At 57.8% G+C, this 21210-nt stretch overlaps 1 protein-coding gene across 2 annotated transcripts; it reads right to left on the bottom strand.

The window, feature by feature from the left end:
* Positions 1-7860: 7860 nt before the first annotated feature.
* WNT6 (Wnt family member 6) lies at positions 7861-20852 on the bottom strand. 2 transcript variants are annotated; one of them, XM_085066765.1, is made up of 4 exons: positions 20441-20852; positions 12070-12290; positions 8844-9145; positions 7861-8556 (listed from the first exon to the last, which is right to left on the bottom strand). In XM_085066765.1, exons 1-4 carry the CDS (start codon positions 20779-20781, stop codon positions 8095-8097), a joined length of 1326 nt encoding a protein of 441 aa, XP_084922891.1. In that variant the 5' UTR covers positions 20782-20852; the 3' UTR covers positions 7861-8094. The 2 variants fall into 2 exon arrangements, with proteins under 2 accessions (XP_084922891.1, XP_084922892.1); XM_085066766.1 differs by having other exon boundaries at positions 12070-12285; positions 20441-20588.
* Between the last annotated feature and the right edge of the window lie 358 nt (positions 20853-21210).

A 21210-nucleotide genomic window follows, 5' to 3' on the forward strand; every position in this document is an offset into this window, starting at 1 on the left:
CCAGCAGACTTGTGGGCATGACACACCATGGTCCCTAACATAGGAGTCGTTGCTCCTGCCCTCTACACTTCCTCCCACACAAGACCTGTCTCCTATATTGAGTTTCCCTTTACATCCTAGAACAGACTGTCTGAAGCACCACTTAGCAGATAGGAGTAGGGCACAGTAACAGCCCCCTCTTCCAGGCAGTTTCCTGGCTCAGGTGTCCCCAGCAGGTCCTCAGCACTCCTTTCTTTCTAAGGCCACCCCAGGGACTACACTCAGATCCCCTGCTGAAAGTGGGACACCTTCGCACCAGAAACTCCTTTCCTGTGGGAAAGGACCCTGGCTTCCAGGCTTCAGGAGCACAGATGTTTGTATGTTCATTAGTATCCTGTGCACAAATAAATGCCAAGGAAAATCTGAGAAAAAACCCTTTCATCCTCCTCCAGCCCTTAATGACATAATCACTTCCAAGAGCGGGTGTCTCACTCGCATGCTCCTGCTGACTTGGGGAGGAGACCAGCCGCTGTGTCCTACTGTCTCAGTGCTCACAGCAAGGGCAGACAGGGGGGACCTGTTTCCTCATGTCCCAGCAATGTCCTGGGGATGAAGAGGAGCCAGGTGAGCCTTTTGCTCCAGCCTTTATTCTACATCACACCAGCAAAGCCCTTAAGCACAAGATTAAGCACCTGTTGTGGCCCAGGGGAACTAGGGGCCTATGGAACAGGGATGAGTGTAGGCAGACACACAAGGCTGCTGGAGGATGCTTTGGTCCTGATGGGACCCTCAAAGCTCAGGGCAAAAAGCTGAGCCTTGTGTGAGAGCACTGCATCTGTTCTTGCCATTACTGCAGGCCCCCAGTTGGGAACATAGCATCAGTGGGTCATGGGACCTGTCACCTCCAAGCTGCTGTCCCATCTCCAGCACCTGTCAGCAACCTCCCACTCTGCAGAGACCAGGAAGGGATTTGGGATGTTCTCAGAGCTGGAATGAAGAGTGTTGCTCCCCAGAGCCAGTGCACAAGAGGTGACGGGCAAATCCCTGGCACAGGGCACTTTGGGAACACTCCTTGGAGTTCCCCTGCCCAGGCTGAAGCACCCGGGCAGGTCTCTTCTTTCAGCAGGTTACATGACTCCCCAGGATGTGCTTTGTGCAGGGGAGTGGGGAAGCACCCATACCTCTTCCTCTTCATCCTCCCTTCCCTCCATCCTTCTGTCTCTCTGTCCCTCCATCTCTCTTGCTATCCCTCCATCTCTTACACTGCACATCCTCCTGCCCAGCCCTCAGGCTGCCTGCACTTTGCCTGCTCCATTCCCCTTCCCTTGTGCAGGAGCAGGTCCTGCCAGCACCCCACGTCACAGGCTCCACACCCCTTGGAGAATGGGGCTGCCTCTCCTGTTGTCATCTCCATCAGAACTCCTTTCTAGCAGCATGCAGCCCATAACTTCCTGGCTCTGTTCGCCTTTGCTCCTGGCATATGCCCTCCTCTTGCCCCTTCTGCCTTGTGATAAACAACTCCCAAGGCCTGTGTCCTGGACAGTCATGCAGCCTCTCTGAGGCTCTACGATGTCCAAGGATGGCCCACTAGAAATCCACAGCAGGAAAATGCAGTGGTTGAGATCTCTGTGCATACATACCATGCTGCTCCTGCTTGTTCTTACAGACTGGCCATGGGCTCATGGATGTGACCAGAAGTCAGCACAGGCAGAGAACAGCCTGCTCTAGACAAGCACAATCCTGGCCATGCTGCAGCCTTGGAGGGACTGATGACTTCTGGGACCACCAGGGCCACCAGTCTGTGTATGCAGGTGTGGGAAGATGAGGCAGCTCTGCTGACCCAGAGAGGGGCTGAAGGGATGCAGGGAGAAGCTCTGAGGAATCTTAAAGTAAGGGGAAGCAGGAAAATGGACAGAGATGAAGAAACACCAGGACATACATTCAGCCTGATGCCACCAAGACCTGGCAGCCAGAGAGGAAGAGTGCTGGGATCTGTGTTGCTTGCAGTCCAGAGTGGGGTATGCAGGCCAATTTGGACAAGGAGAAGCAGGAGGAAGGAGAGGTTTGCTGAGAATCCATGAAGCCATTCACGGACCCAGTTTTTGACATCCTGAAGCACAGCTTGTCTCGCTCCCCTGCTCAGCAGCACCCATGGGACTGCAGCGACAGCTACATGAGTCAGGGCTGGGTGTGGGGTCGGGGTGACCCTGCCTTTTGCGGCAGCATTAGTCACCATGCCAAACTTCCCCAGCCCAGCAGCACTGGAGCCCCCAGCATCACTGCCTTCCCACTGGCTCACACCTCGCGACCTGCCCGAGTTTGCTCGATGTGACTCAGGACCAACCACATGGCCACCGGTCTGGCCTGGCCAGTCCTCCCAGCTGCCCGGGGCTGGGGCGCTGGCGGGGCCCGGGGCAGTGGATGCACGCCAGCACCAGCACCAGCACTCAGCCACGCTGCCCTCGCGTCAGGGTGGAAAGGCAGGACCCAGCCCCCTCTGGCCATCCCTGGGAGCATCCTTGCAGTGAGGCAGATCTTCCCTCTCCATCCTTCTCCCAGCACCTGGCAGAGGGTGCCTCAATCACAGCAGGGTGCAAGGAGGTGGTTGAAGCCCTGCAGTGGGTACCATCCCATGGGGCTGGGGCAGGCCCCCACACACACTGCCTCCCACACACCACAGGGACTGGCCATGCAGGAGGACACCCCATGGCAGAGCTGGTATGACCACGATGGGAGATCCCAACCCTTGCATTGTCTTTGGCAAGGAGAGCATGTCCCCAAAGGGCCAGGCTGCTCGCTGAGGCAGTAGGGCAGTGGCTGGATAGGACTGCCCAAGCACATCTGTGCAGTGCTGCTCCAGGTGCCTCTTGCAGGGAGGGATGCACAGCCACAGGGATAGGTGGGAGGTGCTGGTCCCCACGTGGAGTGATCAAGGCATGAAGCCACCTCAGCAATCATTTTTCCTGCAGCTCTGCCCTCCAGGGGTACGCACAGGCAGATTCCCCCTCCCCAGAGATGGAGGATGGCTGCTGCCTTCATTACAGGGTAAGTAATGAGACCATGGAGTAGAAGATAGACAAGGTGAGATGCTGGCAGTCAGAAACAGGACCCAGGAGTGAGGTAGCCTCTGCTCTGCCCTTCTGCTGGCATGGAGGAGGTGAAGGGGTGCCCTGGTGTCAGGCAGCTCCCTGACAGCCTCCAGAGTCCACTGCCCTCACAGGCACTGTTTAGTGTGTGCCAGACCAGCACAGCCAGTCCCAGGATGCTGGAGTTATGCAAGCAGAGCAGGGACCAGACACCAGTGTCAGAGAGGGTCCAACAGGAAAAGGAAGTACGCACACCCCTCATGTTCCCAGGCAGTGTCTTTAAACAGCATATCTGGGGTCCTTTCACACCCCATCTCCTGTCCCTCGAGGGCTCATGCCCACTCTCTGCACTCTGCTTTAGCTACCGTGGGTCCCAGCATATCCACTAACTTGAGTGCTCGGAGATGCTGCAGCACTGGTCTGGACACCCCCCAGTACCCATGACCCCACTCCAGAGGCAGCCACTGCACACACTGGAGTCCCAGAAAGAAGGCAGAGCCAGGAGGAGCAGGCTGGGTTGGGTCAGCAGAACCCCCATAATGGGCAGGGATGAGCCAGGCCCTCCTGGACAAGTCAGGGTTGGTGTGTCCTCGTGGCTGCCTGGGTGACATCTGTCACTGAGAACAGGAGTTGGGACAGGGGAGGACAGTTACAGGCAGCTCCCTGGAGGGAGCAGCAGAGCCTGGAGAAGGAGAGTTAGAGGCCTCCTGGGAGACCAGAGCTGGGCAGGCAGGAGCCCTGGCCAGGACCCAGCTCTGCCTCTGGCCAGGCAACCCCTGCTCAGCGACAAGCAGTGAGCAGACAGAGGAGCTGCAACCACAGGAAAGCGGTTTGACAGAATTTTTGGGTACCGCTGTCCAAGCCTATCCACTCAGCTCAGCTGAATTGGTATCCAGGTTTCTCAGCCTCCCCCTCTTAGGACTATCTGCATTACTCCAAACTTTCCCAAAGTGCTTCCTTATTGGGGGCAAAAATATACTCCTTTTGGTCTCAGCCCAGAGAGATTTTCGAGTTTGATTGAATTAATCTCGGCTGTTTTCAACTTGGGAAATTGAAGGGGAAATTGCATTCTTCCCATTTGGAAAGAAAATTAAAAAAAAAAAAAAAAGAAGTCATTAACATTACAGGGGTTTGGGATTCTCTCTCTCTCTCTCTCTCTTTTTTTTACCCAATTATTATAAACTTCCTCTTTTTCTCTTGGGAAGATCCTGAAAGTTTTGCAATATAAACTCTCCAGTAGCAGAGATCTGGGCTACACACGCACATGTACAGCTACACCCTCTGGACTCTCCAGCTACACATTGCACCCACACAGCCATCCTTGTGCACCCCTGACTTTCACCAGCGCCCCCTGACAGAGTCCTGCCTGAGCACTGCCCCCAAGAGCAGGGGGTGGGAATCAGGGGATTGTACACTCTCACACGCACACTCCCATGCCTGTTCTCCAAAGCACCCATGCCTGTTCTCCCAAGCACCATGCTCACCCATGCACACACGTCCACATGAACAGCTTCCCAAGCACACCCCCAGGAACCTCCATGAGCCCCCATGCACATTCATGGAGCCATAGAATCATTTCGGTTAGAAAAGAACACTAAGATAATCTAGTCCAACTGTAAACATCACAATGCCATGATCCGCATGCATCCTTCCATCCCACCCCATGCCCACCTCATGCTCCCCATGCACCCCTCCATCCCACCCCATGCCCACTCTCATGTTCTCCATGCACCCCTCAATCCCACCCCAGTCCCACTCCCATGCTCCCCATGCACCCCTCCATCCCACCCCATTCCCACTCCCATGTTCTCCATGCGCCCCTCCATCCCACCCCATTCCCACTCCCATGTTCTCCATGCACCCCTCTATCCCACCCCATTCCCACTCCCATGTTCTCCATGCACCCCTCCATCCCACCCCATTCCCACTCCCATGTTCCCCGTGCCGTGCCGCAGCTCCCCCTTGCGGCCTCCTGCCGCCGCGCTGCCCGCCCCGCCCCGCATCCCGGGTTGCCACGGCGACAGCGGGGATGCTGTGCCCCTCGGCCCGGGAGCTCGTGACTTTTAAGGGGGTTCAGCAGGCTCCTAGGGGCCTGGATGGCTGCGGGACTTCTAGGAATCTGGGGTGGGGCACCTGGGGCACTTCTGAGCACCTGGGGAGTAACTGCCCTTAGGGACTGCTGATGTGTGTTAGGAATCTGGGGTGAGGTCCTACTGGAGGGGGAGCTCTTGCAGAGCTGTGGAGGTCTGGAAAGCTGAGAGATTGCTAGGGTGCTCTTCTGGCTGTTCAGGTCTCTCCAGACCACTGGGCCAGGCCCAGACCTTGACAGGCTACTGGCAGCACTTGCCTGTGTCAGGGCTTCTCTGGGCTGTCAAGGGAATGGATTTGACTTTGCCAGATCAGGAGCAGCAGAGAGCTGTGGTAAGGAGCTGTCAGTCCTAACAAGAGCTGTCCCTTTTCACCAGCTGGACAGAGAACAAGACACACAGTCCAACTGGTTTGCACACCCATGAGGGGCTCACAGACACAGTGCAGAGGTGACTCCTGAAGATGCAGAGGAGTTACCCCACAATAATTGACCTTGTGCTTCCCCTCCATATTTTTGGCTTCTGTGATCTCCATCCTTCAGGAGCTGTGATTTGGGGCAATGGCAGAGAGGACACAGGTCAGATACCTTACTCAAAAGTACTAAATATTTTCCCAGGCGTTTATCCATTGCCAGATCCGCAGAGCCATGTCCATGCAGCCCAGAGCATAAGAGCAGCCCATTGTGGGGGAACTGAGAATCCAGAGAAGGAACTTGCTGAAGGTTGGAGCTCAGACTCTGAACATGGCACAGCGGGTGTCAGAATCCCTCTATAGCTGGTCTCAGCCATAGGACAGAGGACACTGCCAGAGGACAGCGGGAGTGACATAAAGTTTCATGTGACCTGCCTGAACTGACCTTTCCTGACAGGCAGTCCAGGGCTTGAGGTGTGCTCAAGTGTGTCCAATTCAGAGGGACCTGCAGAACCTATGGAACAGCTCCCCACATCTCCCAGCAAATAGCTCCTGCAACTCTGCAGCTCCCTTCCTGGGGGACCCTTTTGCACCCACATATGTCCTCCCTGTCCCAGACACACCTAAGGAAACACAATAAGACAGACAAAGATACTCTCCCACAGGCACACATGGGGACAGTGTCACTGACACACATACACTGGCAGTTTGCTGTGTATTCATAGAGATGCAGGAAGATACACAGGGCAACTTGTTTACACAGCCACGAGGGGCTCACACACACAGTGATGGGTGTATACAAAAGCTCACATGCACACATGTGGTCATGAACAAGCACAAACATGCTACCTGTGCATGCACACACACCGAGCTGCTTGCATGCACAGATACCTTCACCTGCACCCACCCAGCCCTGCGCACACCCACCCATGTGTTCCCATGGGCAGGCATGTGGATGGGAGCTCCCAGGAACCCTGTGTGCCTCCCCTCTCCTGGCACCACTGTGAGCAAGTCGGAAGGGAATTTCCAGCAGCAAAGCTGCAGCTGACAGGTTTAGAGACTCCCTCCCCAGTGCTTGCAAAGTTAATGGTTCACCAGCACCCTGCTTCTCCTGCCCTTCCCTGCTGGCTGCCTGAGGCAGGTGGGGAAGGACCTGCTGGTGGGCATCACCAGCACCCCATGCACCCTCCCTTGGCTCGCAGTCTGTCCAGCACTGTGAGCTCTGCTTTTGCCCTGCCTGGCAGTACTCAGCACCTGGGACATTGCTCACCTCAGCTGCCTCAGCTTAGAGCTCTCTTGCAGAGGGGTGGACAGGAAAGCCCCCAGTATCGAGCACTGCTGCAACATGGAGTGCAGGCACAGGAGCATGGACCTCACTGCCCAGGCTCCCACCCTGCTGACATCCCTCTGGGGCTCCTCTGCCCAGAGGGGCATTGCCAGCTGAGCAGGCACTGCACACACACATTCCCCTCTGCAGTTACCTAAACCCCTCTGCAGTTACCTAAACCCCTCTGCTGGGTAATGCTGGAGAAACCAGTTCCTGTAGGCTCCTTGCAGCATGGGAGGGTCCCCCTCAGAGATCCCTGGAGCCCCTGAAACAGAGGCTTGGCAACCTGCCTCGCTGGGCAGCCAGGCAGGCTGCTCCTCACCCTGTGTTTGTCCATGAGGGGCACAGGCTGATCAGGTTATCAAGACATACATGCCTGGCACCCTGCCATCCAGGTGGGGTTGCACGTGGCCCACGGCATGCCAAGTGAATGCCTTGCATGCCACCAAGCCAACAGTGTCAGCGCTGTCCAGGCTTCTGTGTGCCAGGCCCTGAAGCAGGAACTGTGGTGATGGTGGCTGGAGTGAAAAGAATACAGGATGCCTTCAAGAAACTTAGAGCACATCACCATAGTGTTAGGGCAGCTAGCTGTACCTCCAGCATGAGGCATGAGTGGAGGCACCGTGGACTGCAGGGCACTGCAAACATCCCAGGTCAGATGGTGGGAGGACACAAACCAGCGCCCCAAGCAATGACAGCTGTGGGTGATGGGAGGAGAGCACTCATGCAGTGAAAGCTGCAGAGCAGGGCAGGAGAGTACTCACCCTCATCCACACACATCTCCAGCCTCAGCAACCACAGAGAAAATCAGAAAGTAGATAAAAAATGAGCTGGACTTGACAGGGCCAGAGGCTGGCAGGAGTGTGACTGATTGGGACTCACAGCTGGGGCAAGACAGCTCTCTGTCTAGTCCCATCCCAGTACGGTGGTCAGCGCTTCCCAGCCCTCCCCAGGAAGCGCTGTGGCACACCGGCTTTAAATAGCTTTATTAGTGGAAGCTCTGCGCCCACAGCCCCAACCGCGGGGGCTGTGGGGATGCTGGGCAGCCTCATGCTGCCCTCTGGGGAAGCCAGGACTCCCCAGAGCGCAGAGCTCGGCTCACCCACGCTGACCTTGCCACCAGCTCCACCTGTCTCTGTCCCAGGGGGGGCCGTGTGAGCCTGGAGGTGGCCTCCCAAATAGTCCTCGCCTGACCTCAGGCTGTCAGATGCAGAGGCTGAGCTCCTGACGGACGGAGCACTTGCGGCACTGCACCACACAGCACCAGTGGAAGCGGCAAAGGCAGTTCTCCTCCAACACCACCGTCTCGTCCCGGTGCCCTCGCCCACAGCACAGCAGGTCACACCCACTCGTGTCCATGGCTGTGCTGTTGCAGACACGGCCCCTGGTGCCCAGTGAGCCCGTCTTACGATTGGCCGAGCAGAAATCAGGTGAGTCGGCCGAGTAGATGAGGTCCTGTTTATCAGGGGGCTTGATGTTGTCGCCCACAGGGATGAGGGTTTTCCCATCGTTGCCTCCCATCACCTTGAAAGCACCATTGAAGCGCTCGAGCAGGCGATCCCCCACCTCACGGAAATGGGGCATCTTCCTCCAGCAGGTCCGCAGGGTGCAGGAGCCCGACAGCCCGTGGCATTTGCACTCTGTCCTCATGTAGCTGCGCACCGCCTGGAGAAGAGACAGCGATGCTCAGCCCTTGGTTCCCTGTCTCCCTGCCCAGCACCCTCAGCCAAAACCTTGCCTCTTGGTGCTGCCCTGGCCCAGGAGAGGGGCTTGGGGCTGGAGAGTGGCACTGGTGGTTTCCAGAGCACCTGCAAAGGATTCCCAAAAGATATTGGGTCCATATTTCAGCCAAAGCTGGTGCAGGTACACGGTTTGGGGACACTGAACGTGGAGGGCTACATAGGGGCACAGGGGGTGATATCTGCAGAGGACAGGGAGTGCAAGGGCCTTACCAAGCGCCCGGCTTCGTTGTTGTGCAGGTCGATAAGAGCTCGGATGTCATTTTTGCCTTTCTTGTTCTTGGCGTCCATGAACTGCTGGGATTTCTCGTAGCCGAACTGCACATCATCCCCACAGCCCCCCCATTCCCAGGCCGTGCCCTCTGTGCCCGGCCCTGCTGTGGGTGAGGGGGGAGCTCGGCTCCGTGTCAGCTCACAGCCACACTGCAGCAGCTCGCCCATGCTGCAGGCCTGAGTGATGGCATGGCTCACCCCGGCTGCCGTGATGGCATACACGAACGCTGTTTCACGGATATCTGTAGGACAAAAGGACAGAGCCGGGATGTGGGGTCAGTTCCAGCAAGCAAAGCCCCATCCACCCTGACTGACATCCCATGGGGGCTCAGACCCCCCTTCTCCCTCTTTATATGTGCTCAGTGCTGTTCCCTGGGTGATGCACCCCCCCTGGAAAGGGCTGCCTGGGGCTGGAGCTGCCTCTTGCAAGGAGATATGAAGACTTTGGGGGATGGTCAGGTCCTGCTAATGTTCTTCCACTCAGCTGTGGAGAGGCAACAAATCCCCTGCCTCCCCTTGCAAGTCTGGATGCTGCCCCATAGGAAAGAGGGAAGCTTGGAGAACAGAGAGTGGTCCCAGGTGACCAGGTGGTACCCACAACTTCCTCACACTACCCTGCAATACCTCTCCAAGAAGTAAAAATTCCATTCCCAGCTCCAAACCAGCACCTGGAAAGAAACTCTGTGAGGCATACAGAGGGTGCCACTCACCCCTCTGCAGGGTGCCAGCGATGAAGCTGTGCTGCCTGCTCTCCCCCCCTACCCTCTTTGCCATGGGGCGCTGCCTGCCCCCCTCTCTCCACCGGCACAGCCTCCACCCTGCAGGATTATTTATTATTAGTATTTGCTTCTGTCTCTCTCTGCTCCAGGACACGAATTCCAAGCATCTTTCCCCTGCCTGGACCTGCCGCTCGCAGCCGCAGCCAGCGGGGGATTCTGGCAGCGGGGGTGCGGCACCCTGCTCGGGGGGCTCCCGCGCTCCCCCTGCTCCATGCCAGCCGAATCCCTGCCCACCCAAATGCCAGGGCAGGGCTGGCCCAGGGTGGCGGCATGCAGGGGATTCCTGCGGAGGGAGGGGAAGGTGAGTTTTGGGGGGGTGTCCCATCCCTCCATCTTCAGTATTCTGACTTGAGGGGGCTGCAGGAAGAGGGATACCAGGGCTACAGTTCCATGAGCAGCTCCTCCAAAAGCCCACGCAGCACCTGAATCCCTCCGGTGTTAACATGAACTGAGCATGCCGGTGCCTTTCTGGCAGTGCCACCCAGGGATGCCACCCCCTCCCCAGGCCCTCCTGTCTCCTCAAGCCACCCGACCGCCCGCCTGCTCTCACCTGGGGTTGGCAGAGCCCTCAGCAGGCAGCCCACAGCTGGCAGAGATCCCTATGCCACCCTGCCAGCCGGGCCCTGGGGGGATGCCACTCCTCTGACAGCTCCTCCAGACACGTGGCTGCCCCCAAGCCAGTCTGCCCTGGCATGCCACACCTGGCACAGGCGGCAGCAAGGGAAGAGGGGACAGCCATGACTATGCCAGGGAGGCCATGGCCAGGAACAGGAGGTTTGAAGCATCCTTGGATAGAAAAGGACATTGGACTGGAGGTACTCATCTGATGGAGCTGGGAACCCCAAAAATGCTGGGATACTTTATGCAGTCCCTGCAGGCTTGCAGGGAGGCTGGTGCCTTCTGGAACCTCTGAGGGCTTCTGACACCCATCCTGTTGCCCTGGGGACCTCCACACCTCTAGCTGGGATGCCCCATGTCCTCAGAGTGCCAGGGACTCACAAATTCACTGGTGTCCCCACAACATTGCTTATCTTTACCACCCCAGCAGTGAGGCTGGACCCTTCAACTATGTGGTGGCTCCTTCAGCATCCCCATGCCTGATGTGCCTGTGCCTCCTCCAACACAAGTTGTTCCTGGGTACCCAGCAGCTCATCTGCCAGTGCCTTTCACTCACCACCTGGTCTGGTCCTGCATTCTGGCACCACCCTGCTTCCACCCTGGATCCCTGCCTGACACAGATCCCACCTGCCTCACTGCCAGGTTGTGGTGAAAATAGGCACTCCAGAGGCAGGAGAGTCCCCCATGTGCCCTGACTCTCTGTCTCTTGACTGAATACACCTTCCTGTGTTGGGGGGAGCCCACACGTGCAAATCAACTTTTTAAATAAGCCTATGCCCCTCCAATGAGCCAGTGTCTCCCTCAGGGCTTCAGTTCTGACCACCACTGGTACCTGCAGCCAGCTGGGTGCCCAGGGCACTCTGCCAATGTCTCCATGAATGCCACCTTGACCGTCCGGCATGGCCCAAGAACATAACCACTTTGCCTTGGGCTGGCCATTCACCAACAGATGTGATGGCTAAGGAGACTGGGGCTTGGTCCGGCATCTTCATCTGCCATAGCACTGGGACCAGCACGGGAAGAGGGGCAGGACTAACCTCCCACTAAGTGATCCTACCAGCCCAATATGCTTCAAGCGTGCCCCCTTGCTTGAAGCACCATCCACTCTCAGCCTCTCTCCCTGAGGAGCATGGCAGGGCTTTCCCATCCCTTACACACTCAGGGATGCCCCCTTGCTCTGCCCCCACTCTGATTTTGAAGCAGCTGAGCTGGGCTTGAACCACTGTATCCACCTGGCTGAGACTTGCACATACCTTCCTGCCATTGGCCCAGTACCTCAGGGTGACATCAGGGTGCCCATCCAGGGACAGAGACAGGGGACAAACACTCCTCTCCTCTGCTCCCTGCAAGGCCAGCAGGAAGGATGTGAAGGGCACCTACAGGGCTAGGGGCAGCTCCCAACGGCTGTGCACTGCCTCCCACCCGGGCCCCTTCCCCCAGCACACCCTGGGGTCCCAGGGGAGCAGTAAATCACTGCCAGACGAGGGTGCATTCTTGGGCTTCGTGAAGCCCCACACTGTCTGGGAGCATCGGTAATTGCTTCATTACAACACGGGGAGACATGTCCCGGCAGTAAAACCTCAGCGTGACTGCACCAGGGAGCACTGAGCAACCCCCTACACACACACACACACACACACACACACACACACACACACACACACTCACAGAGGTTTGCATGCCAAGACTGCTCCAGGAGTCCCAGGGAGGTGCATGACCTGGCTGGAGACTTATTGGGAAATGGGAAGCTGAGGAAGCACTGGCCTTACCCTGCTGCAGGATCTTGCCGAAGTACTTGCTGTGGCTGGTGCAGTTCCAGCGGCGGAAGCGGAATTGGTACTGGCATTCCCGGACGCCCAGCTTGGTGCCCTTGGCCACCTCCTGCACAATCTCTGGCTCCAGCTGGCACAGCTCTGCCTGCTTCCCCGCCAGCCGCTTCGTCTTGCGGCAGATGCTGTTGGGGTCCATGACCAGGGGGCTCCCCACTGCCCTGCAGGAGGGGACAGCGAGCAGAGCAAAACCAGCACCCAAACCCAGGAGAGACCAGGGTATGGATGGGATGTGACCAGACCTCCCTCAGGGACAGAGCAGGGCTGCAGGGCAGTGCCAGCTCCGTGCTGAGCCAGGTGACAAGGGGACAGACAGAGGTATGCAGTGGGGGCAGGACAACAGGTATGGATGAATCACCCAGGGGATACCTTGCCCTGTCCATCCAGTCAGGGGATGGGGGGGATCTCCAACCATGGGACTGGCTATAGGATGATGCTGGCACATACTGCTCTACATCCTTGGGGACATCCATGGGGGTGATGGCAGTGTCACCGATGGGAGATGTCAGAAATATTGCGCTACTCATCACCTGGTCTTTGGGGCTGGCACTGACCCAGCACAGCCCTGGCACTGCCATGTGACTGATGCCCAATGCAGCTGCATGTCCTAGAGCTGTGGACACAGTGAGCAGCCCAGCCAGCATTCTCAGTATGTCTCCCCCTCTCCACGGGGGCTCACTGCTTTACCCCGTGGGAGACTAGATGAGTGACCTTGCCTGTGATAAAGCCCCTTGGCTGCTGGCCAGGATCCTGTACTCCGCTCCCCAAATCCAGGCACTGACTCCAGGGAATGGAGCCACAGGCGGCTTCGGGAGTGCAAGGGAGGGATGCAGATGGCATCTCCAGCTCTGCCAATGCCAGTGAGGGAGGGCAAGTCTTGGCTGGGCCCACGTCAGAGGCAGCTCCTCCTTGCCAGCACAGCTGGAGTGAGGTGCCTGGCTCTCTGGGCCTGGGAGCAAAATCTGAGCACAACGCTGTGCTCCCCGGTGTGCCACTGGCTACAGAAACTCCTGTACTTTCCCACACATTTCGCCCGGAGTGCCCTCCATGGCACAGCTCGTGCAGCTGCGCAGCCCGCCAGCACCCTGCTTCGTGCTGACGTGGGCAATGCACCAGCTCTGCCACGGGCAACTTGGGAGCCATGGGCCACACGAATTTAGCACACCCTAAACACAGCCCCACTCAGCCCACCCTTGCCTCCAGCGCTGCTCCTGTGGGCTCAGAGCTCATCCTGCTCAACAGCATGATTTTCTTGGCCATGGATGCCCACAGAACTTCAGGGCTGGACCCAGCATACCCCAGGACTGAGATATAGCTGATGATTGTGAGGCTACATTCCCTGGGATTCCCTGGGGACCAGTGCTTGGGCAGCCTGCACTGCCTTCAGCCCCACTCGCTGGAGAGCATCAGCTGCACAGCTTCCAAACCCCGAGCTTTATAGTCTGGCCAAGCCCCAGGGGCTCAAAAAATCACAAGCTGAATCTCAGTGTTTAACTGTGTTCTGGGTTTCCTTTTCACTCTCGTGCAGCTGGGGGCTGTGTTTGGGACACCAGACTGCAGTACTCTGCTTGCAATCCTGTCACCAGTGCAACCCCCCCTCGCTTGAAGCTCAAGGCCCTGCTAGGATTCCCCTGTCCCATGTCAGGCTCCCCAGCTGCCTGCATCTCCTGCCCATCAGATCCCAGCTGGGCTTGGAGAGGATATGCCTTCTCGTACAGCCTGGGAAAGGAACCCTTATGCTTTGGCTGGAGGCTTAAAGGTTAAACAGCTCAACAGAGAGGGATAGCCTAGAAAGGGAACTTCCAGCAGGGAAACTGAGGCAAGCCCACACTCCTGCCAGGGAGAACCCATCTCTCTTTGCTCCCAGCAGCTCAGTTTCTCTTTGCTGCACAATTCACAGGCACCTCTGCAAAGAGATGGGGCAGCTAGGGAAGCATAACAGAGCTTGCCTGGCACAAGTTCCCCATTGATGGGGAAACTAAGACCCATGTGGAAAGTGACCATAAAATCTGTTCAGTCCTATGCCATGATGACCACATAGGGATCCAAGCCTCCATGTTGGTCTCCAAGCTTGCTGTCCTTTGTGACAATGGGGTACCAACATCTACAGCAGGATGGTGGAGGTTTGGCTGCCTCCACCAGTGGGGTGGGGAAGAGGGGGAGCCAGGATGGGACTTTCATTAAGAGATGACTCTTTGTACTCATATAAAACGATGCGCCAGCCCCCCGGGGCCGTCAGATCAAATACTGAACTGTGGCTCACCCCGGCCCGCTGGATCAGGCCGGGAAGAAGAGCTCAGCCCCGCGGGTCTGGGGGGTGGTGGGCGGCTCACCGGCACCGCGGGGGTCCCCACCCATGGTCCAGGCGGCGGCAAGGCTGGCGGGAGAGCGCGGGAGCTTTCTGTCCATACCGACGAGGCATGGGGTGGGCTGCCTAAGTCCAGCGCAATATTAATTTCCGCTGGGCTCCACTTTCTGGCGCAGGGAGGCTGCCGGGAGCCCAAGAGCTGTTTTGCTTTGGAGGGTTCGGGGGGGGGGGGGAATGGGGGGAGACAAGGGCAAGAAAAATGCTGCCAAACTGCTACCACTTTGGCAAGGGCTCCGGCGCAGGGCCCAGATCTGCCTGAGCTTGTCCCGCTCCAAGGCCTCCCGCATCTACAATTAAGGTGCCCCACCTCTGCTGCCGGGCACTCCTCCCCCTGCCCTGGCGAGGGAACAGGGTCGCCAGCCCGGCTCCCCGCAACTTGCCGGGGGCACCCCGGCCCCCTGCCGCCTCCCGCCTGGGAGCCCCCATCCAGGCTCAGCAGCTCTGCAGCATCCCTCCCGCCTGCCCCCAGCACCCTTTGCTGGCTGCCAGAACCACTGCCAAGGGGCTGCACCTTGCCCCAAAAGCTGATGGGATGATGAGCCCCACTTTCCAACCTCCCAGCACCCCTGTGTAAGGGGAACAACCCCTTGCTGAAAGGGGAGACTGTGGCACAGAAAAGGAGTTGCAAACCACTGCCCACCCACTGCTGTCACCCCTTATTTGACTGCCACAGCCGCAGCCTGAGCTGTGACGCACATCCCAGTGACGCACGTCAAACAGGAGTTACTGGGGCTTCTGATGCAACCCCTGTGCTCTGGGTGCTGTGCCTGCTGCAACAGAGACCAGGGTTCCTAAGAGCCATAATAATAATTTTTTCCAGCTCAGCTCACTGTCATGGAGCATCCAGTATATCCCAGTCTCATTCCCAGCCAAAACCATGGACCAAGAAGCCTGGGCCGAGTCACCATCTTCTCCTCGGGCATGAGGATGACGTGGAGCAGAACTTCTGGCCCTTGCCAGCAGACCGTGGTGGAGGGGAGCCAGTGGGGTTCCAGTCTGCAGGAAGCCAAGGGAGTGAGGCTGGCAGAACCATGCAGTGAGGAAGAGGATAGTCAGCCTTCAAAAGTGGCACCTGCATCCTGGGTGAAAAATGCCTGCTTTGGTCCTGATGGCCCTGAAGCCCCAAGGGAGAGCAGTGGTTGTGCCATGCCAGCTCCATGTGGGACCTGACAGGGTCTGCACCCATTGAGTACTGCTGCCTGGACACTGCCAGGTGGCAAGGGGCCTCTGCTCTGGGCTAGTAAGGCTGTGTCTTGCCTCACATGCAGGCCTCTGTTCCAGCCTCTGGAAGCATTCAGGAGGGGTATGCAGGGTACTAGAGTGCCTGGGTCATTACTCTGAGCCCACAGGTGATTCAGCACCCACCTGGAGAGGTAAGAACTACAGGATGACATCCCTGGAGAACTGAGCTCCGTCCCTGGGGACATAGGTCACCTCACATCCCACACAATGATGTCACACTGAGTGACAGCCCTACAAGGAAGTCAAACCCAGAGGGAGCCCATCTCTTTCCAAGCTGTGCAAACAGGGCAGGGGGACACACAGATAAATTTTCACCCATCCAGCTTTCCCTACAGCCCAAGCAGCCATGTGTCGGGCACTCGGCCCCTCACCCGGGACGATGCGTGGGTGCTGCCACTAACCGGGGCAGCCAGGTGTGGAAAACAGAGCAGGAGGCCCATGAGGGTGTGGTGAGTAAGCAGCAAGTCAGTGCCCTGGGGGCACAGCCAGGATTTGGCTGCCAAGCAGCGCCCAGGGCACCGAGAGAGCAGGAAATGCCGTGGGTTGGGAAGAGATGGGGGACCCCATTCCCTGTCCTACTCCTTACACCTCTTTGGCAAGGACGGCATGCAAACAGCTGGGACGCTGCCTGAAGGAAAGAGGCTTTGGCATGGCATTACACCAACCCATGGACGTCCTAGCTGCAGGGTCACACTGAGGCCAGGCTCTCGTGAGCAGGAGCTGCCCAAACTTGTGCTACAGGTAACGGGGGGATGGAGGGAGCATGCACCTGCAGCGATGGTGGTCTTAAAGCCATGCTCAAACCCTGGAAGGGCTGGGATGAGAAGAAAGAAGTCCACCCACTCATGGTCACTGTGTCCTTCCTCCAGGTGCTGACAGAGGCTGGAGCTGGGGTAGCATGAGGACTTGGCTAGATCATGCCCAAATATGAGTGCCACATGTGGTGGCAGGACCCTGCAAAGCCTGAGCAGATGTCGGGGTGTGCCCAGCTCTGCCCAGTACCCTCCTGCATGAGGGGTATTTGAAGGGGTCAAGCCTCTGATGCAAAGATTTGCAGACAAATCTTCCAGTTTGGGGTATTGTGTAGGGCATGGCTGGGGAGCCTGGTGTCACCATGGGAGAGTGGATGTGACCAGGAGCAGGGACAAGGGATAGCACTGGGGAAAGCTCAACTGCCTTTGTGTGAAAAAATAAGTAGCCCAATACTGAAACCAGTTGTCATCTCAAGGAGTGCAGAAGAACCATTGTCCCTTTGAAAAAACCCAGCAAGTCAGCAGCTGCCCCAGCAAGGGCACAGGGAGATGCAACCAGGCAGAGGTTCCCCCACTGGGAGATTCATTTCTGCCCATATGGTGCTGCTCCAGGGGTGAAGACGTGCCTGGGATGGCTGGGCAGCCCGGTCTATTGGGTGCTGTGGGGTAGCAGCTGTGGGTCAGCAAGCCCAGGGGGTGACTCACAGTTCTAACCCCAAGACATGCAGGCAGGGCCCTCCAGCCCAGCAGCCTGCCCTTACAGGCTCTGCCCTTGCAGGGTGGGTGCTGGTCAGGGCAGTGAAAGCGAAGGAGAGACCCCTGGTGCATGAAACTACCTGGGGTGTGTGGCTTGAGGGACATGGAACTGGGACCCCCTAACTCAAGTGTACAACCACAGGGGCTGGTGAATGTGTCCCTTCTGAGTGCCTCTGAAGAAGTCCAATGAAAATCTGGAGGAGCACTGCCCTTGTGGGCATGGATGGGAAGGGGATGGAAGGCAGGTGTCCATCCCTCTGGACCCCCTCAGACGCACAGCTGGAGCACAGTACATTTTAGCTGGGATGATTTTCTCCTTTGCTCTCTCTTCCATCTCTCAGCTGCTCTCAGCCATGCCCATGGAGAGCCAACAGGCACCAGGGAAGCTGGCTTTGCCTGCCCCCATCCCCACAGTGCCTCTGCTCCTGCAAGCACAGCCCAACTGCAAACCGGCTTGGCTGAAATCCTGCCCTGAACCTGCCTGGGGCTCCTCAGACACTAAGTTTGCCTGCTCTATATCCCTGCACCCTCTGGGCCAGCCCAGGAGCTCCCAGCAATCCCTATCTCTCCTGCTCAGGGAGAAATCACTGTTACACAAGAAGCTGAGCAAGAAATGTGTAATGAATAAAGGAGGAGGAAGAAAGAGAATTTACAGAGCTGGTGGGAGCAAGGAGAGCCTACTCCCTGCATCTTGGCACTAAAACCAAGGTGCCAGCAGCACATGAGTGACATATCTTCAATTGGCACTGACCACAGCCTGCTCCCTTCTGCCATGAAAAGGTCTGTGTCTTCAGTAAGCTCTCTGAGGACATCCTAACACAATGAGGATGCTCTTTCTCAGGCTATGATATCACTAGCAGGATGTCAGTGCTTGCACATCATATCTGAATCTTTTCCCATAGATGCAGCCATCTGCCAGGATCCCAATGAGTGCAGTTACCACCCATGAGTAGCCAGCCCTGGCTGCACACCTGGGCTGGGGACTGTGCCTCTTGGGATACAGGCCAGCTACAGCACACCGTGCCACTCTCACAAATTAGTTCATCGGTAGGGGAAGAAATTGGCTCAAACAGTCAACCTGTGTATCCCCCCCACCATACAGCTAATGCACTGAGAGGTAGGATGGCAGAGTGGTAAAGACATTTCTTTCTTGGCCAGGGTAAAATGCACATGAAGGTGTGCCACCAAAGTCTCAATGCACCAGTGACAGTGACAGCAAGGAACTATCAGTGCCACCAGTTCTGGGGCTTCCCAGAGCTCTGGCACAACACATAGCTGCACCCTGAGCCCCTCCCCACCAAAAGCAAAACCCACAGACACCAGTGCTACCCAGACCTGGGAGAGGGGACCAGTACCAGAAGAAGGCACATGGGAAGATGCCTGTCACGAGCCAGCTCAAAGGGCCAGGCAGCACCTGGACTTCTCTGCCCCACACATCAAGGGCTCCCTGAGATTATCTCAGCCAGGTGCCAAAACCCCAAACTCTGAGGGAAGCAGTTCATGAATCAGCCAGCTGCTCCTGTGCCCTGTCCCAGGAAGGTCGGCACATCCGTTCGGTGGTGCTGGTGGCCTCATCTACCCACCACCTCTTCCCAGCTCGCTGAGTCCAGAGTGAAGGAGAGTGTGAGTTGGTGATCCCCCTGAAGTTACTCCACTGCCCAGTCCATTTGCCATGCTTCAGGCAGGTGAGTTATTATTCCTAAATTAAAGGTTCCTTTTCTTCTTCTTTTTTAAAAGAAGAAAAAAACAAGTTTGACCCCTTGCCCTCCTCTGCCAAATCCTTCTAACCTCCCCAGGTCGGCGCTGCCAGCGCACACATGGCACCAGCAGGACCCAGACTCCATGGTGAGACACAGCTCTGAGCAGCCAGGGTGAGGGGCACTGGTACCCCAGCACCCTGCCCGTGTCAGTGCTGTCTGTCTGCTCCTGAAAGGAAGGCAAGAGTTTCTGCTTCAGCCTTCAACCTCTGCCTGCTCCAGCCATGGGCAAATATCCTCGAAGCTGGAGCACAGGGCGTGAGCTTGGAGATATCGATGAAGATGGGGCAGAGAAATCATGGACAGTTGAAAGGACAGCTGTGTGTATGTCTGAGAATTAGCCAGGGAAAAACAACAGGTCTCAGGCAGCAGGAGGGCATATGCCCTGCAATGGCACAGCTACCCTGAGGTAGGTGGCAGGGAGCACGAAGACCCTGCCTCAGCCAGGGCTTGCCCTACCTTGCTCTCCTCTCCTCTAGCAAAAAACCCAAGGCAAGTCCCTTTCAGACCCCCGTTAAACCCTTGCCTGGCAATAAACATAACGCTTGGGCTCCAGAGACAAACTCTCAGCTGATGCACAACTGACTGTAACAGCACCATTTATACACACCAAGGCTCCCGCTGAACTCCTGGAGCCAGGGCTAGCAAAGGGAATGGAGACGTGGAATAAATCACTGGTGGGCAGGCAGGGGACAGGGAGGGGAAAGGCTTATGGAGAGCTTTATTTTAGGGGTCAAAAGAGTGTGACAATGTGGAGACGAATAGCCTCAGATAATGAATGATAGCCCGGACGGCACGCCGGGGAGCTGGAATCTAAGCACTTAAAACCGGATAAAGACAGGCTGGGTGAAATTCTTAATAGATTTAAATAGTTCATGTTTCGACAGATACCTGGGCTTTCCAAGGCTGGGTCCCAGTTCTGTGCCTGTAATGAATCCCCCACCCCCTCTAGTATCCTGCAAGGCACCGTCTCTGCCTTTGATGAAGGCACCATTACAAATAGGGGTTTTGTCCCTGCTGTGTCCAGGCCACCATTCAGGGGGGACACTGTAGGGACCCTCGGGCTTTTAATTAAATTTGACTTATTGGAGGGGTCTGGAGGCCACTAAGCCCCTTTTCCCACCCTCCCGGGCTGTGGGCTTGGGGTGCAGGGAGGCAGAATGCAACTCTCACTACAAGACTTGTGTGCCCTATACTGCTGGGGGTCCCCCAGCCTGCTGTCCCCAACAGACTTGTGTGCCCGAACCCTGACAGCATGTGGGTGCCCAAATATGGATCCACACAGCCAGTGAGCAGCAATTCCCACCCAAGTGGTGCCCGGGTGTAGGGGAGGCTGTTGTCCCCAAATTGGAGGGGGGACACCACCCCGGAGACGGAGAGACCCTATGCGCCCTCCTGCTCCACTCCCCCCTGCCCCCCCGGGATGTCCTACTCACCACCAGAGCCCGATGATGTTAGCGGGGCAGAGGAGGATGAAGAAGAGCCCCAGCTGGGTCCGGGAGGAAGGCAGCATCCTGCCAGGGCTGAGGAAAGCGTCGAACTTGCTCCACGCCACCCGCGGGGAGCCGGGCAGCCCTGAGGTCCGGCCGGGGCCCCGGCGGGTGGGTGCCCGCTGTCTTCCTCCGCCGGGCCGGGCCGGGCGGGCAGCGCGGCCGGCGGGCCGGGCCGGGCCGGGCTGGGCTGGGCTGGGCTGGGCAGGCACCTCCGGGCGGCTGGAGCGCGGCGCGGAGGCTGCTCCGGAGAAGGAGGAGGAGGAGGGACGGGGCTGCGAAAGCATCTGCTCCGACAGGGAAACCGGAGCCCGGGGGGACGGACAGGGCGGGCCGGGCTGGGGGACTCCCGTGTGCCAGGCTCCGTTCCCGGCGCACAGCCACGGACGCGATGTGGGCACGGCCGCGGGCACGGGTACCCTCCGGTAGGGGACGGTGGCCACAGGCTGTCCGGCCCCACGTCCCGCCGCCGCGCTTGATCGTGCAGCTCTTTCTGCGGATCTGGCTGGCACAGCCCTGTCCTCGAAGCCCCGGGACCTTCCGCGGACCTGCCTGGCACAGCCCTGCCTGGCACAGCCCTGCCCCGCTGCGCTCGGGGTACTGCCACAGCTCTGCCAAACCTGACCTGGCCTCGACCTGTCCCCAACACCTTCCTGTCACCCTGCTGCCCGACCCTGACAACCCTGGCATGGCCTTGCCCAAACCTAGCGTCCCTG

This window comes from Lichenostomus cassidix, chromosome 7 (genome assembly GCF_008360975.1).
Source record: "Lichenostomus cassidix isolate B80296 chromosome 7, HeHo_3.0, whole genome shotgun sequence".
Lineage (NCBI taxonomy): Eukaryota > Metazoa > Chordata > Aves > Passeriformes > Meliphagidae > Lichenostomus > Lichenostomus cassidix.